The 17,283-nt window shown below is 48.8% G+C and overlaps 1 protein-coding gene across 1 annotated transcript in view; it reads right to left on the bottom strand.

The window, feature by feature from the left end:
* Positions 1–17,283, bottom strand: part of Adamts7 (ADAM metallopeptidase with thrombospondin type 1 motif 7) — a 37,202-nt gene that overhangs the window by 7,613 nt on the left and 12,306 nt on the right. The window contains exons 9-17 of the mRNA XM_057768395.1: positions 6,222–6,366; positions 5,547–5,639; positions 5,122–5,267; positions 3,781–3,950; positions 3,341–3,474; positions 2,413–2,533; positions 1,197–1,441; positions 788–923; positions 351–477 (exon numbers count right to left, since the gene is read on the bottom strand). Coding sequence (XP_057624378.1) covers positions 351–477; positions 788–923; positions 1,197–1,441; positions 2,413–2,533; positions 3,341–3,474; positions 3,781–3,950; positions 5,122–5,267; positions 5,547–5,639; positions 6,222–6,366 — 1,317 coding nt within the window. The remainder of the gene's footprint in view (positions 1–350; positions 478–787; positions 924–1,196; positions 1,442–2,412; positions 2,534–3,340; positions 3,475–3,780; positions 3,951–5,121; positions 5,268–5,546; positions 5,640–6,221; positions 6,367–17,283) is intronic.

Raw genomic sequence — 17,283 nt, 5'->3', positions numbered from 1 at the left:
AAGGTGACCAACAGCATGGCTTCAGGCCATCGGGGTGCAGACAAACCCCAAGTTGGTGCTCCGCCCCTGAAACCCAGCAGCGGAGCCCTCTTCACTCCCACCACCGTCACCCCAGGGACCTGGACAAGATACCCAGAGACACAAAGAGGAGTGATCAAGAACATCTAGGCTGGCACTGGCTGCCCAAGGACATTCAAGGGTCAAGCCAGGTCCATGGATTGATACCTCTGACTTGGGGAGAAGAGGCCACAAGCGACTTGCTCTCTTCCCCAGAGGTACCAGGGTCCCAATGCAGAGGAAAGAGCAGGACGCCTAGGAATTGGAATTCTGGTGGGGGACAGTATGCTTACCTGGCAGGACAGGGCTCCTCACTGCATTTCCTCTGGCGGTCATCGGGCCGATTGAGATGTTCACAGTGCTCCTCATCCACAAGTCCCGCCTGCCTCTCCATGCAATACAAGCTCTGTCTCTGCACACCTGGAAGCCATGGCGATTCAGCCTGGGCCTGGCACCAGGGTATCCCAAAGGACGTAAACACACCCTCTCTATCCAGACCCTCACAGAACAGGGTTCTGCTGCCTCTGTCGGGGTGGAAGGCAGGCCTCCTTGACCTCAGTGCCCTCCCAGGCTTCCCTCCATGACACCCTACACTTGGAGGCAATAGAGGGCGCAGCGGGCTAGGTGGCCCACCCCACCGCTTCTTGGCTTAAGACTTTCAGCTCTATAAACTGGAAATAAATAACAAGACCCACATAAGCTTGAAGGGTTCATCAAGTGTGAGTCTTACCTGTGCCACAAGTAACGGTGCACTTGCTCCAGGGCCCGTAGTGCCAAGAGAACTCAGGTAACTGGACTTCATCATGACTGTCCATGTGGATGGTATACTTGTAGTGCACCCCAGGATTGCTCTCTTGGAACAGCAGCTGGAACAATCAAATGGGGGGATCTATGAGCCCAGGGGCCCTTCCCCATCTGCCCACCACCTGAACCTAGGGTCGTCCCCAGCCCTCTCTGTAAACTGAGCTGTACTGGAGACCTACTCTAGAGATGGGAAAACTGAGACAGAGGTTCAGAGGCCCCGTCAGCTGAGCCCAACCAGAACCATACCCTACGACAGCCCTAAGGTTTCCCCGTATATCCTACCTTGCGCACCACCCCGTTTTAGTCCTCCCATCCTGGCCTTGAGAGGAAGGTACCTGGATCCAAACAGGCTCACTGGTGGGGCCGGGGGACGTGAGGTTCTCCCAGTTGCCTGTGCGCGCATAGGTGAAGGTAGTGCCCGCCACCTGATAGTCCCCATTCCATTGGATGGTCCAGCCACCATTGAGGAAGTACTTATCTGGATCCTCACTCCGCAGGGCCAGGAAGTTGGCAGCCTCAGCTACCTCCTCAATGAGGATCTCTCGAGCTCCGGCTGGGATCAGCCCTATATCCACGTACCCTGTTCACAAGGGTTGGACAGTGTTTGGGCCCTGGGTTAAGCAGTTAGTTACCCTCCCCCCCCCACACACACACACCTTCTTGCTTCCTTTTGTCTATGCTGATGGAGCCAAAGACTCTACCATCAGGATTCTAAGTCCCCACACAGGGACAGGTATTATATCTACTCTGGGTCACCGAGGCCTCAGAAAGAGTCCACAGATCCTTCCCTGCTGACCTATGGCCTAGCATCACTCTCCTGGAAGACTGAACTGGTCTTTTTCACAGCCTTGTCTATAATCTCTCCCATCCTGGAAAGCCAAAATGCTCGGGCCCCTCTCCTTTTCTCTAGTCAACCTGACACTCTTTTGTAGTTATGGAACACTGCGCTTGGGTCTATGCAGCACTACCCCCAGGCCGTAACAGGCACTGTTGCCATCCCCATTTTACAAAGGGGGGAGATGAAGCACTGAGGGAAAGAAATGCAAGCTGTGGAGCCCAGTCTCATAGCCTCACAGTCCACCTGCCCTGCAGGGCCAGGCTCTCCTCACCCAGTCTCCTGAGCCCATCATCATCCACCTCCTATGGGTGTTTCCTTCTTTCCCTGAAGCCTACTGCATTCATCACAGCGAAGGTTCTGCCACCCTGTGAGCTCTTCCCCGAGGTGGCCCCCATAGTTGAGCACACAGTTGGCACAGTTGGCACTTGAGCCCTATGTGTAACTCAGACCCCAAAGTTAAGGCACAGCACTGGGAAGGTCTCTGAAGGGTCGGAAGACAGCAGCTCTCTGAAAAGATGACAAATCACTCCCAGTCCCTAGAACAGAAGGACCACTGGGACAGGTCTCACTTGGGACAGGGTCTCACTGACTTCCAGAAGGATCCTGGCCAGACAAGGAGACCCCTGCCAGTCACGTCTAGTCTAGGCAAGGACCACAGGGGCAGAGACTAAGATGGCAGGCACACATTCGCAGTCCAGCTGTCCCAACCATACCCAGGCCCTCAGCCTCCTCGAAGGTTCTGCTCACGGTGTGGCAAGTAGAGCCATTGCCCTGGCATACACCACAGTGGTCCTCCACGGCACCAGAGTCGATCTCAAAGTCGCAGCCCACATTCTGTAACAGAGAGGAGGCCCTTTGTGCTAGCTGCCAGCCTCCTCTGGGTATCCACCAGGGCTCAGTAGAGAGGCCCTAGGTGGAGGTCAAGAGCCATTGCCTGGGGTCCAGTCTCATCACAGCCTGTGTCCATGTCACACATGAGCTACTCTTGCCCTGATGGGATAGGGGGACATCAGTCCATGCCTTACAGGACTGTTGAGAGCATCACATGACACAAAAGGCAGGAAGTCTCTTCCATAGAAGGCTGCAGGTAAGCATGGCTCCTAACACACAGTGGAATTTTCCAGAAATAGGATTTGATTTCAAAGACATTGGGTTAGCACCTCCTTTCTAGGCTTCCTCTAAACCCAGGCCTTTGGCACAGTAGCTTTAAAGGTGAGAAGCAGGGTAAGGAAGGTGGCTGGGGCCCTGGGCATGGAAGAGCAGCCAGTACTAGAAACCAGAAGAGCTAGTGCCAAACAGCACTTTCTGCAGGCCCAGAGCCTGGCACACCGCCAGTACCACCTTGTCAGCTCCTTCCTATCAGAGAGGAGGCGGTGGCCTGCACCCATCCAGGCTCTGGTTTCATGGCAGGCGTGCTGGGATGAGCAATAGGCAGTTGGTGGAGACAAAGTAATACTATGGTAGTGACTGAGAATCTAGAGCCAACAGAGGGATGTCCATTGCCAGAGACAGCGGGGCACAGAGGCTTTGTCTTAGAGTCAGGGGACAGGGACGTGCAGCCTGGAAGAAGTCAAGAAAGACCTAGAGGTGGATCCCTTGCCTGCTAGTGAGTCTAGGAGAGGCTCCTGCTGTCCCACACACCTTGCAGATGCCGTTGATGCAGATGTCACGGCTGACCCGGCCTTGGTAGCAAGGGGTGCCATCCACCACGGCATCCCTCAGCTTCTCTGTATTGGAGTGTTTGGAGGGCCGGCAGTGCAGCTCACAGGGGTTCTCTAAGGGGACAAGCGGAGGACTCATGGAGCAAAAGCAAAAGAGCAGGCATTACAGAGGCCATCAGGAAAATCCCTTCATCCTCCATAATGTGCATGAGTAGTAAGGCCAAGGGCATCCGACGGGACTGTGAGCTATCTGCAGAGTTGCAGACCGAGGAGCTGGGAATGAACAGCTACCCCAAACAATAGCAGGGAGCAGACAAGGGCTGAGGGTAATATCTGGACCTCTATATGTGGGCCTATATCACTGGGGCCCCTACGTCCCCCGTCCCTGGCCTCAGTGTCTACATGGGTAGCATGACTCACCATCGTTGACCACAGGCACCCATGTATGCAGTTGGCCCTTGTAGAGCATGGCATCAAACTGGCTACACTGGGTATGGCGGAAAGAGGGGCGGCCAGCAGGACAGGCTGGCAGGTTGCAGAGTCGGAACCGCTTCCGCTCCCCCACACAGTACTTGCCTCTGTGCTTAGGCCTACGAGGAAAGCCATCAGGGTGTGAGAGTGGTACTAGTACCCTATGCCAAGCAACATCTGTATCCTCCGCGCCCAGAGTTCCCTCCTGTCTTCGGTCATGCTGCCCTACCCTCGAGCCACTCTCTGACCCATACACATCCATCCTGTTTCCGAGGATCTACGGAAGAGTGGCAGCAAGAAGCCTAGGTTCGGCCAGACCTGCTGTATGACCATGGGCAAATGCTCGCCGTCCTCCAGGCCTGTTTCCTCATCTCTAGAATGGAGTTGGGCTGCCTCGAAGGGGGATGCGGAGAGCTGGAACATGTGGTGAGCTGATGGGCCAGCCTTATGTTATGAGAGTTGTCGTGGGGGCAGCACCCTGAGCCAGCCCGATGGAAGCTTCCAGGCCCCACCCAGGTGAGACACTGCCTTGGCTTGGCATCCTACATGCCCCCCATCTCAGCCAGGCCAGCCAGGCTGCAGGAGGAGACATGCAGAGGGGTACAGACCACGGGCCTGGTGAAGCACCAGCCCTGAGATGGAATTGCCTGTGAATTCTACCTCCTTGGGAGCCAGGCAAAGAAGTTGTCCCAGACAACCCTTTGTTTCATGGAGTCTCCACAGCCCCCTTAAGGGGGCTCACCCCAGGTCACAGCCACCCCACCAGGGCTGCCCAACTGCTGCCGGTCTCCTCAGGGGTCCGAAGTAGCTGGTGCTGGGCACTTCCCAGAGCACCTGGAGGGCTCAGTGCCTCACCCATGTGGCCTGACTTTATCCAATGGCAAGTTAACTAGGACTCTGCTAGCATCCCATTATAGAGTCGAGCACACTGAGGCCCAGGGGAGCAATGGAAAAGGATGCCCTTGTGTGAGGGTGGAGGGCCTAAACCTTGAGCATTCCAGGACCCAGATGCTAAGCATTTACCTCTGCCCCAACCTCCCCACAGTCCCTGCCTGTGTTGCAAGGTCTCTGGTTCATCTCCCCAGGCTCTGGGAGAGCACTCCCCTGACTGCAATGGTGTCAGCTCTGGGGGAATCCTTCCAGAACACTCCCTGGAAGTGGCCGGTGGTGACTTAGACACTGGACTTGGCCCTTCTAGGGATACTTTTGAGAGCTGCATGCTGGAACACAAGCAGTCTCCACAATCTGCTCCGCTCAGGTCCTTAATCCCAGCCTGGGCCCCGCACTCACACAGGTTGTGTGCACTGTCGTTCAGCACTCCGTACACCCACGCCACAGCTCCTCGAGCAGACAGACCAGGCACTCCAGCCGGACCAGCCACCGTCCACCGCCTCAGGCTGGAAGCCCTCAGGGACGCACTCTCCACTGAGACACCACTACTGAGACAGATGGAGGCAGAGCAACCCAACCCCGACACCTCTCAGTCATCCTCACCCCAGTGAGAACAAAGCGAGCAAGACAGTCGCAGAGGCAGGAGGATGGAAGGTGCAAGACAGCCTTTATGGTCACCCACAGCCCAGACACCATGCTGAAGCAAAATGAATACTAAGAGCAGAAGCTAAAGTCGACCCCAGGGAAGTCTGGCGTGGCGTGGTCAGAGAACAGGCAGCCCTCCCCCACCCCACATTCTGTCAGGGTCAAGGTTTCCCACCTACCTTGTTCTTCCCACATCTCGTGCCATCCACGGCTGCATCCAGCTTGGAGTGACAGGTGGTGCCCACAGAGCACCACAGTGTGTGGCAGACGTTCTGCAAACAGACATGTACATCACCCTCATCCTCTCCCCAGTGAGACCACCCAGTCTGCCCCTATTGTCCCCCGGGAGCCCCCTGGACACTTTCCATAGGGACAGTACACCAAGTGAGTGTGCAAGTGCGAGGGTCCACTGTCGACTTCTTCTCTGGCCCCTCCCCTCAACCACATCCTATCATGAGGCTCTTGGGAGGGGCTATCCTTCAGACTGGGTTGGAGCTGAGCGCTGTCTCCAGCTGGCCGCTTCTTCCAGCCCCCGGCTACACCTCCTCAAACACTCAAGGTAGAAGCGTCTGTCATATCTTTACAAGACTCTCTGTTGCACTCTAAAGGGCAGATTTTTTTTTCTCTTCTAAGTCAAATCCAGAGGGCTAGGGGTCTTGTCCAAAGTCCCCTGGGGGTTGATACAGAATCCAGACCTGGGCCTGAGACCACCCAACCCCAGGCTTCTGCCGAAGGTCACATTAGGTATCACCATGTCCCTTGAGAGTCCAGCCCAAGCCAGGCAGAGGTTCTCAGAACCTGTCACTCTCAGGCTGGTGAGGGCCATTGCCTGTGACTCCCACACCCTTACTCACATCCATGTCCTCACAGAAGACTGAGTAAGCCCCATACTGAAGGCGGCACTGGTGGTTCACATCATACAGGACACCGGGCAGCACGGAGGGGAAGTCAATGACGTCTTTGGCTGGAGAGTCATCCAAGCACAGACCCCACCCACGGCTGCAGAAAATGGGATGGAAGGGTAAAGGGAGGCCCCTTAGGGCAAGAGTGCAGCCTAAGACCCATGAGAGAGGCCTGGGTGGAAGAGCAGAGCAGGTGGGACTTGTGGAAACGGCGGGAAAATGACAGTCTTCCGCCTAGCCAGCCCGTCATGTGGCCCCAGCCTCGCAAGGCAGTCCTGTAGGCTTCTCTCCCCTGCCTGGAGCTCCAGCCTAATAACAAATACCCCACCCCTATTGCAGGCCTTGGCACAAGCCACTGGACCGCCACAGACACTCTGGCACCCTTCTTCCAAAGGTCAGGTCCACCAAGCCCTCAAATGGCTATGCTCTTAGCTCCTGCGGCCTCTACCCCTGCTGGGAGCCTGGGGCCAGGCTGGATTGGGCCAAGCTCTGGAAACCATCACACCACAGCTGATAAAACAAAAGGCCTCTGGGGGAACAGCTGCCTGGCCACCTCCTACCCTGACCCGAGGGCTTGCCCTCTGCTCCTTACTCCCCGTTCCTTCCTGCCTTCCTCTAGCAAGCATTCCAGGGCATTGACAAGAGAATGGGCCAATGTGAGCATCCACAGCCCATGTGCATCACACGCTCCTTCAGATGTGGTGCCCAGAAAGGTGGCCATGCAGCAGCAGCTGCAGCAGCAGTGGCGGCGGCAGCGGCAGTAGCAGGCAGGGAGCAGGGAGGCAACCGGGCTCTGGGAGGGATATCCCTAGTCCACACACATACAAACAAACACACACACACACACACACACACAAAAACCACCTCTGTTTTGATTAACTCTAAATGTTCTATGAGGTTGTCTGGAAGCAGGAGGGTGAGAGCATGCTGCCAGCCCCCCAGGGCTCATTTTGGTCCCTTAGGGATGGGAGGAGGGTCAAGGGCTAGAATCTAAGGGGATCTGAGCTACAAATATAGGCAACAGGTGACGAGACAGAAAGGACTTAGTTGGAAATAACAGGAGGCAGAATCCGTGGGACACTGGTCCAGTCAATGGGAGATCAGTACAGCCCTAAGCCAGGTTGACTTGAGGACAGAAGGTACCAGGCCAGGGAGCCAGGATGAACATGATTCTGGTTGGAGCAGGCAGAAGTCCCAGGAAAAAGAAAAGAAAAAGTAGAATCTGACAGAGGGAGGAAGAAGGGACACTAGTCCCTTGTGACACTGTGCCAACTTGCTGGGCACCTATGGGCTTGATGCTAGACAGCTAGAGAGATAGCAGCCTACCTCTCAGTTTGGCAGAGGATGTTATGTTGCCTCAGTTTACCCCCAGTCCTCTCTGAACTGTCACAACCTCATTCTAAGGGACCAATCCCAAGCTGTAGAAGCATCCACCGCAGTGTCTGCTTGCAAAGTCACAGAAGCAGCTGGCCTTCTCTTCCTCTTGTGGGTGTTGTATGACCTTGGACTACTACCTAGCTTCTCTGGACCTTCACATCCTCGTATGTAGGAGGCCCCAAGCTATCCCAGAGCAGTGTCTGCTTAGGAAAAGCCAGGGGCAGCCTTCCCTTCCTCTGGCTGGCTCACAGTCAAGCTCCTCGAACAGCTGGACATATACCAAGGTCCCCACACCCATCAGCCCTCCCCTAGGGGCTCTTTCTTGTGCTAATTACGGCAGGGCCACTCCACAGAGGGTCAGAGTAGACAGGGGATGACTCTAGTAGGAAGTCTTACTGTCACCTCGATATCGGGAAGAGCTGACTGCCTGTGTGCCAATTTCCCTCTCTGGCCCTGGTTTCTGGTCATAGAGTCTCTGTACAGGAGGTTCTTAGAAAAGAGATGAAGAACCCCACACACCCCCAGGCCTGCTCCCCACTCTGCAAAACCCTGACTTCAGGAACAGGCATGAATAGCCAAGCGGTGGTGGCGCATGCCTTTAATCCCAGCACTCAGGAGCAGAGACAGGCAGGTCTCTGTGAGTTCGAGGCCAGTGTGGTCTACAAGAGCTTGTTCCAGGACAGCCAGGGCTGGGGGCGGGCGGGGTAATCCTTGCTTGAACGGGAGAGACGCGTGGATGCTGCAACCTCTCCACTATACATAAGCACCTGTCGGCCCAGAGAGACTTCTGGAGTTCTTCAGGTCAGCCATCTTGGACTAGCTGCAGATGCCCCTTCACCCCACAACTATCCCCTGATCCTTCACCCTAGGTTCTGCCTTTGCCAGGTTTCCCCTATGCTCAGCTTCCTCTCCTACCCGACCTTAGTGTCAGCTCTAAAAGTCCTGAGAGTGTGTCCCTGCCTCCAAGAGAGCTCTCTGTCCCTCCACACCTTCTTACACGCCACCCCCCACTCACCCAGGACTGCTGCCATCCCTTCCTCACTTTGAGTTATTATGCCTTCATCTTTGTAAGGGTGAGGATCTGCAGACAGATTCTATGTGTGGCCCTGGGCTCTATTACACGTGTGCCTATGGACCCGGCGAGGGGAAGCCATGTCTCAGTAAAGCAGCTCAGGAAACAGATATTCGCTGGGAGCTGAAGGGCGTGGCCATATAGGGATAGTGGGTGGTCTGTACATGATGCTGAGAGTTCCCCAAGCTATAGAAAGACTGCTGCACCATCCATCCAGCACCCACTCGTTCAGATGATCCCCACCCAGTTGGGGCAGAGACTTTCTCCTGTCCCACCCCAGCAAGGAGCTAGTGGTGGGAGATGGAGCAGCCACTCTGCCTGCTGTGGAGGGATCCTCTGCTTTCCCCTTCTCCTGGACTTTGCACCCTTGACTGTTCACTCACAGATGGAGCAGAGAGGTATGGCCTGACCTGAAGTGAGTGACTCTCTCTCCTGAGCACCCTCAGGTGGTGGAGTCCAGTTCCATCCACAAGGCAAACCTCAGGCTCGGGTTCTCTGCCTCTCCTCCTATCCTGAGCCCAGGCCCCCAGCCAAGGCTCTCATACATTCCAGCCGCTAAAGGAACACAGAGACTTGCCTGTTCAGTTATCTGTCCCTGAGCCAGAGTGCTGGGTGGCACTCTGGGTGGGGCAGCTGGGAACAAGCCCCGTGGGTGTTTCAGGGTACCCACTCTTCTGATTTCCTCTGCCCTCTCTGGGAAGTTCACCTCCTCCCCAACCCGGGCGGCTTCTCTAGTTCAAATCCACAGGTCAACCACTTGGTTAACCACTGTAGAAAGAGTAATAGCAACCGTGGCCACATACTGACTCTGTACTATGTGGTAGGCACCATGCTAAGTGTGCTTCTTGCTTCCTCCGTTAATCCTTACAGCAAACACTAAGCCTGTCCATCATGATCCCCATTTTTGGAGGCTTAAGGGCTAATGTAACTCATCTGCCAACACGAGGAGCCTGGGCCAGAGGCCAGGTTTTAACCACTGAACTGAACTCTTCAGTTTCCAGTTGTCACCCCCTCATCCAAATCCCTCTTCCAGGAGAGACCGGTGTCCGTGCTCTCACCAACCCAGATGCCCTAGGCATGCAGCAGTCTAACGCCATAAGGAAGGGATTTCCAGAGAACCGCAGCACACTGAGCAAGCAGGCACAGCTCTTCAGCTCTCTGCTGAAGCTCTTCTACACTGACATTTGAGGGATAAACAAAGCATAACTCCACCCAGGCAGAGGGTAAGAGGACATGATGACAGCAAATGAATGATGGCAACAGAACTTCTGGAAGCTGCAAAGCAGATGGCCGACCGGTAGCTGACTTGGTAAAGTGGCAGATGCTGAGCTAAAGCTGTGAGGAGACACAATGGAGAAACAGAATCCTAGAAGATTCAGGAATCTAGATCTCAGGGACCCTTAGATGTCTGGGGGCCAGTAGAGCTGAGGACAGAGCAAATTGGAAATTTTCCATGCCAACCCTGTGTGGTCAGGGGATTGGCATCACCCTGCCCAGAAGAAAAGAGACCCAGCAGGACCTGGGTCTAGGGATCCCAGTCACAGGCAAAGGCTCACAGCAAAGGAACCTACGGAGAAAGGATCACTAATATTCTGCACAGTAAAGGCTGAGACACCAGTAAGTCCTGCCCTTTCGGATGCCAGCAGACAGAGATGACATGCTCCCAGGAGACTAGAGTCTTCTCTGGGTGTCTAAAGTCACTCAGAAACATAACCTCAGTTTCTGGCATTTAAGGATAACTGCTTCCCCTCAAAAAAAAAAAAAAAAAAAAAAAAAAAAAGGCTGAATCCCAATAAGCCCTTCATCAGTGAAGGCTATAGCCAAGGCAACAGATCTCCCAGTAGGCAGCTGTTTCTTCTTATCTATACAAAACATACCACCACATTTTAAGAAAATCTTTAACATGAAAGAAATATGTTTAGAAAGAATAAACCAGGCCCTGGAGAGATGGGTTTTCAGTTAAGAGCACTTACTGCTCTTGCAGAGGACCAGAATTCAGTTCCCAGCACCCATATCACATGGCTCACAGCAGCTTCTATCTCTAGTGCCAGAAAAATTCAATGCCTTCTCATGGCCTCTGCAGGTACTGTGCTCTTGTGTGCATACATTGAGACACATAAGTATAAATAAAATCAATCTTTAAAACAAAACAAAAAAAACAAAGAAAAGATTTCAGGCCAAGCAGTGGTGGTTTGCACCTATGTTTAATCCTAACACTCGGGAGGCAGAGGCAGGAGGATCTCTGAATTCAAGAACAGCCTAGTCTATAGAATGAGTTTTAAGACAGCCAGGTTAAGACAGAGAACCCCTGTTGTGGGATATTTGTACACTGTACGAAGGTGTATTGCTGTGATTGGTGTATAATAAAAAGCTGAACAGTCAATAGCTAAGCAGGAGGTATAGGCGGGACTTCCAGGGAGAGAAAGGAAGAGGAGATGGATTGAGGTACACAGGAGACACCAGGGAGACACTGGAAGTCAGACATACAAAATAAAAGAAAAAGCAAAAAACCATATGGCAAAATGTAGATTGATAAAAGCAGGTTAAGTTTTAAGAGCTAGTGGGACAAGCCTAAGCTATGATCAAGCTTTTATAATGAATAATAAGTCTCTGTGTTGTTATTTGTGAGCTGACAGCCTAAAGAAAAATCTGACTACATTTAGTGCCCAACTCGAAGCATACAAATCCACATAGGGCCTGAGAAAGCTGGGGGAGGCGGAGTTCTGAGTAGGCTGGGTGCTGGCAGTGTACACAGGCATGGCTCTTTTAAGAGGCCCTGCTCTGAGCACTTGAATGAGGTTTATGAGCAGTGGGCAACACACTACTCAGTCAGTGGCAGGAGACTAAGTAGAAGCCTATTGGAGCTGGGGCAAATAGACCTGCATCAAGCCAAGGCCCAAAGGCATGAGGCTCCGCTCTCACTGCCTCGAAGAGGGCTGGGGTCAGCTGCCAGCACATGCACCAGTGCCATGCACGAAGCTGAGCCATGCAGCAGCTGACACAGCAGTTTAAAAGAGAATGCTGCAGGTGCTTAGTAAAGCCAAGTCCAGATGCAGAAAACCTCTAAAAAAGGCACAGTGGGTTTAAAAATGTGATTAGATGCTGAAGAAAGAACAGAAAATGGGCATAGACAGTCATAGAAAAAATAGTTTAAAAATAATAAAGTCTTTAAAGAGAGAGTAAAGTAATATAAAAATATGGCACGTAAAGATGGGAAATACACAGGGTACCTGAATCCAATATGTTGTTTTGTTGACCTTGAATTTTTTTAAATGCTGATGTATAAAAAACAATAGCTGCTGAGAGACATTAGATTATGGAAACTGCTAAATTAAACCAACCTCTATATTTTAAGAATATTTTAACTTCAAATGGAAGCCAGAAAATATGTTCTATTGGGGGAGAGTTCATATCTTCGTTTCCAGAGGAAACATGACATGGGAATGATAGGATAAAAGGGTAGATTAATGAATCCAATTTTACCTAAAAAGCAATCATTAATCTCAAATAATGGATTTTTGCATACTGATACAAATTTAAGGTTATTTTTGCTAGAACATACGCTATATATGCTTCTATTCTTGTTAAGGTTTTTTTGTATATTGATACAAATTTAAGGTTATTTTTGTTATGCTGCATATATGTTTCTATTCTTGTTTAAGGCGTTATACGTATGCAGCTCATTTAAAAATGTAATGTAAAGTTCTAGTCCTTGAAAGCTGGTTAGTAGTTAGTCATCTATAATAATCAAAGTCGTAGTCATTTTAGATATGTTTTCAAGGTCAACCAGAGATATATTTTACATAGATAGGTGGTCTTCAAACACTTCAGCGACCTATAGAATATGGCATTTAAGATGTTTTAATAACATAAGGTTTTTCATGACTATAAGACATATCTGAATCTAACAGGACCAATCTACTTTAGAGAAGATGATGGGCATCAAAGTAACTCTGTATGGAGGTTGCTTTTATTGTGTCAAAGTTAATCACTAGGCAAGAAACTGCTCTTGCCTTTACTGCTGACAGTATGCTGTCCAAATTGGACAAGCAGGACACAAAAAAGGCAGCTGTTTAACTTTGCCAAGACGAGGTCTTCAAAATTCCTACTTTACGGAAAAGTCTGTCAGACAGTCTAAACCCATAGGCTGAAGATGGATGTCTCAACCTTGCAGAGGAACCTGTGTGACTGTACAGACAGCCAGCTGCTTAGTAATTTCTCTGAATTTGTCAAATTCAAATGAACTGGACATTGTAAATGTAATTCTTACTTGATAATTTTTCTTATTTATATAATTTTACTGTATTACAGTGAAAACCTTTCCTTCTTATTTAAACAAACGGGGGAAATATTGTGAGATATTTGTGCACTATGTGAAGGTATATTGCTGTGATTGGTGTAACAAAAAGCTCAACAGTCAATAGTTAGGCAGGAGCGATGCACAGGACCTCCAGGGAGAGAAAAGAAGAGGAGATGAATTGAGGCAGGCAGAAGATACCATGGAGATGCAGGAAGTTGGAAATACAGAATAAAAGAAAGGTAAAAAGCCACATGATAAAATATAGATTAATAAAAGCAGGTTAATTAAGTTATAAAAGCTAGTGGGACAAGCCTACACTAAGACTGAGTTTTCATAATTAACAATAAGTCTCTGTGTCATTATTTGTGACCTGGAAGCTCAAAGAAAAATCTAACTACAAAACCCTGTCTCTAAAAAATAGAAGAAGAAGACGAGAAGGAAGGAAAGAAGCAGAGGAGGGAGAGGAAGAGGAGAAGAAGAGAAAAAGATTTCATAAATTCATGTAAATCTGAACCTCAGAAAGAGCACTTATGAAGTAAGACAACTTAAAAAACAAGTATTTACAAATCCAAGAATACATCAGAACCCATCATCAACCATGGTCAAGTCAGCTTCATCCCAGAGATTCAGGGATGGTTCAACATAGGAAAATCTGTCAACATAATCCACCAAATAAACAAACTGAAAAATAAAAACCATGTGATCATCTTATTAGATGCCAAAAAAGCTTTTGACAAAATACAACATCCCTTTATGATAAAGGTCTTGGAGAAAGCAGGGATACAAAGAACATACCTAAACATAATTAAGACAATATACACCAAGCCAACAGTCAACATTAAACTAAATGGAGAGAAACTCCCAGCGATTCCACTGAAATCAAGAACAAGACAAGGTTGTCCACTATCTCCATGTCTATTGAGTTAGTTCTTGAGATCCTACCTGGAGCAATAAGACACGAAAAGGAGATCAAGGGGATATAAATCGGAAAAGAAGAAGTCAAACTCACACTGTTTGCTGATTATATGATAGTTTACATAAGTGATCCCAAAAATTCTACCAAGGAACTTCTACAACTCACAAACACTTTCAGTAATGTAGCAGGATACAAGATTAACTCAAAAAAAAAAAAACCAGTAGCCCTCATGTACACAAATGATAAAAGGGCTGGGAAAGAAATCAGAGAAACATCACCCTTCATAATAGCCAAAAATATTTCGGAGTAACTAACCAAGCAAGTGAAGACTTGTATAACAAGAACTTTAAATCTATGAAGAAAGAAATTGAAGAAGACACCAGAAAGTAGAAAGATCTCCCATGCTCTTGGGTAGGCAGAATTAACATAGTAAAAATGGCAATCTTACCAAAAGCAATCTACAGATTCAAAGCAATGCCCATCAAAATCCCAGCAAAATTCTTCAAAGACCTCGAAAGAACGGTACTCAACTTCATATGGAAAAGCAAAAGACCCAGAATAGCCAAAACAATCCTGACAATAAAAGAACTTCTGGAGGCATCACAATTCCTGACTTCAAACTCTGCTACAGAGCTACAGTACTGAAAACAGCCAGGTATTAGCATAAGAACAGACAGGAGGACCAATGGAACTGAATTGAAAACCCGGATATTAATCCACACACCTTCGAACGCCTGATTTTTGACAAAGAAGCAAAATAAAAAAAAAAAAATCAAATGGATAAAAAGAAAGCATATTTAACAAATGGTGCTGGCATAACTGGATATCAACATGTAGAAGAATGAAAAGAGACCCATATCTATCACCACAAAAAAACTCAAGTCCAAATGGATCAAAGACCTCAACATAAAGCCAGCACACTGACCCTTATAGGAGAAAGTGGGAAGTATACTTGAATGCATCGGCACAGGAGACCACTTCCTAAATATAACCCCAGTAGCACAGACACTGAGAGAAACAATTAATAAATGGGACCTCCTGAAACTGAAAAGCTTCTGTAAAGCAAAGGACAGGGTCAACAAGACAAAACGACAGTTGGGAAAAGATCTTCACTAACCCCACATCAGACAGAGGTCTGATCTCCAAAATATATGAAGAACTCAAGAAATTGGTCATCAACAGAACAAATAATCCAATTTTAAAAAAATGGAGTACAGACCTAAACAGAGAACTCTCAACAGAGGAATCTAAAATGGCTGAAAGACACTTAAGGAAATGTTCAACATCCTTAGTCATCACAGAAATGCAAATCAAAACAACTCTGAAATTCCATCTTACACCTGTAAGAATGGCCAAGATCAAAAACACTGATGACAATTTATGCTGGAGAGGTTGTGGGGTAAGGGGAACCCCACTTATTAATTGTTTCTCTCAGTGTCTGTGCTACTGGGGTTATATTTAGGAAGTGGCCTCCTGTGCCGATGCGTTCAAGTGTACGTCCCACTTTCTCCTTAAGGGTCATGTGCTGGCTTTATGTTGAGGTCTTTGTATTGCTGGTGGGAATGCAAGCTGGTACAGCCCCTTTGGATGTCATTGTGACAATTTCTCAGAAAATTAGGAAACAACCTTCCTCAAGACCCAGTAATACCACCTTTGGGTACATATCCAAAAGATGCTCAATTGTGCCACAAGGACATGTGCTCAGCTATGTTCATAGCAGCTTTGTTTATCATAGCCAGAACCTGGAAACAACCTAAATGCCCCCTCAATCCAAGAATGGATAAGGAAAATGTGGTACATTTACACAATGAAGTACTACACAGCAGAAAAAAATAACTTCAGCTTGAATTTTGCAGGAAAATGGATGGAGCTAGAAAACATTATTTTGAGTGTGGTAACTCAGACACAGAAAGACAATTATCACATGTATTCACTCATAGGTGGTTTTTAAACGTAAGCAAAGAAAGCCAGCCTACACACCACAATCCCAGAGAACTTAGACAACAATGAGGACACTGGGAAAGACATACATAGATCTAATCTACATGGGAAGTAGAAAGAGATAAGCTCTCCTGAGTAAATTGGGAGCATGTGGACCTTGGGGGAGGGTTGAAGGGAAGAGGAGATGCAGGTAGGGGAGCAGAAAAAAATATAGAGCTCAATAAAAAAAAAAAAAAAACAGCATTTAGAGATTAGAACTAAGGGAATAAAAGGTACAATAAACAAAATACCAGCACTTAGTGGATGAAGGCAGGAGGAACAGGAGTTCAAAGTCAACTTTGGCTGGATAGCAAGTTCGAGGCTAGCTTGGGCTGCATGAGGCATTCATCTCTAAACAAACAAACATAATCTTTGACAGAAGAAATATATGAAAGACAAAGCAACACCTCTCTGAAAAGAAAAGATAGAAAAGGCCTAAAAAATTAAGGGAAGAACAGCTCAATACTAAAAGTGTCCCAGAAAGAAAAAATAGATTATCAAAAATAAATAATACAAGAACATTTCCAGTAACTGAAAACCATGATGTTTCTAGATGAATACAACCCAATGGATGTCCCCAAAATAAAAGGAGACCAAGGCACATAGCTATGAATTTTAAAGTTGCCATAAAAGAAGAAACAGATTCCTAAAAACTTCCAGACTATTTAAACGGTCACATTCAAAGCTGTCAGGAAAGGGATGGTACGGGGCGTCTCGACAGCAATGTTGGAAACCAGTAGACAATGGGAAAAATGCCTTCCACATTCCAAGGGTGACTGAGTACCAAACACACTACCAGACTTGTGTTAAGGAAGACTAAAAACATGTTCAGACAGTTTACCTCAATGTACCCACTTTGGAAAGATTCTTGAGGGTGTGCCATATCAAAACAACAACAAAAGATAATCCCTCAGAAAGTAGCATGGAATTCAGGAAATGGGAAGCTTCTCTATGACAACTTCAGGGAAAGCTTAGGAAAGTATCCAGTGTCCAGAGAAGCTGGTGGTGGTGCACTGGCTGGTTTCGTGCAGCAACTTGGCGTGAGCTAGAACCGTCAGAAAGGAGGAGCCTCAGTTGAGGAAATGCCTCCGTGAGATCCAGCTGTAAGGCATTTTCTCAATTAGTGACCAATGGGAAGGGCCCAGTCAATGGTAGATGGAGTCATCCGTAGACTGGTGATCCTGGATTCCATAACAAAGCAGGCTGAGCAAGCCAGGGGAAGCAAGTCGGTATGCAGGCCTCCTCCATGGCTTCTGCATCAGCTCCTGCCTCCAGGTTCCTGCCCTGTCCGAGTTCCTGTCCTGACTTCCTTCAGTGATGGACAGCAATGAGGAAGTGTAAGCCAAATAAACACTTTCCTCCCCAACAT

This window comes from Chionomys nivalis, chromosome 4 (genome assembly GCF_950005125.1).
Source record: "Chionomys nivalis chromosome 4, mChiNiv1.1, whole genome shotgun sequence".
Lineage (NCBI taxonomy): Eukaryota > Metazoa > Chordata > Mammalia > Rodentia > Cricetidae > Chionomys > Chionomys nivalis.
This window is presented reverse-complemented; position numbering and strand designations above follow the sequence as displayed.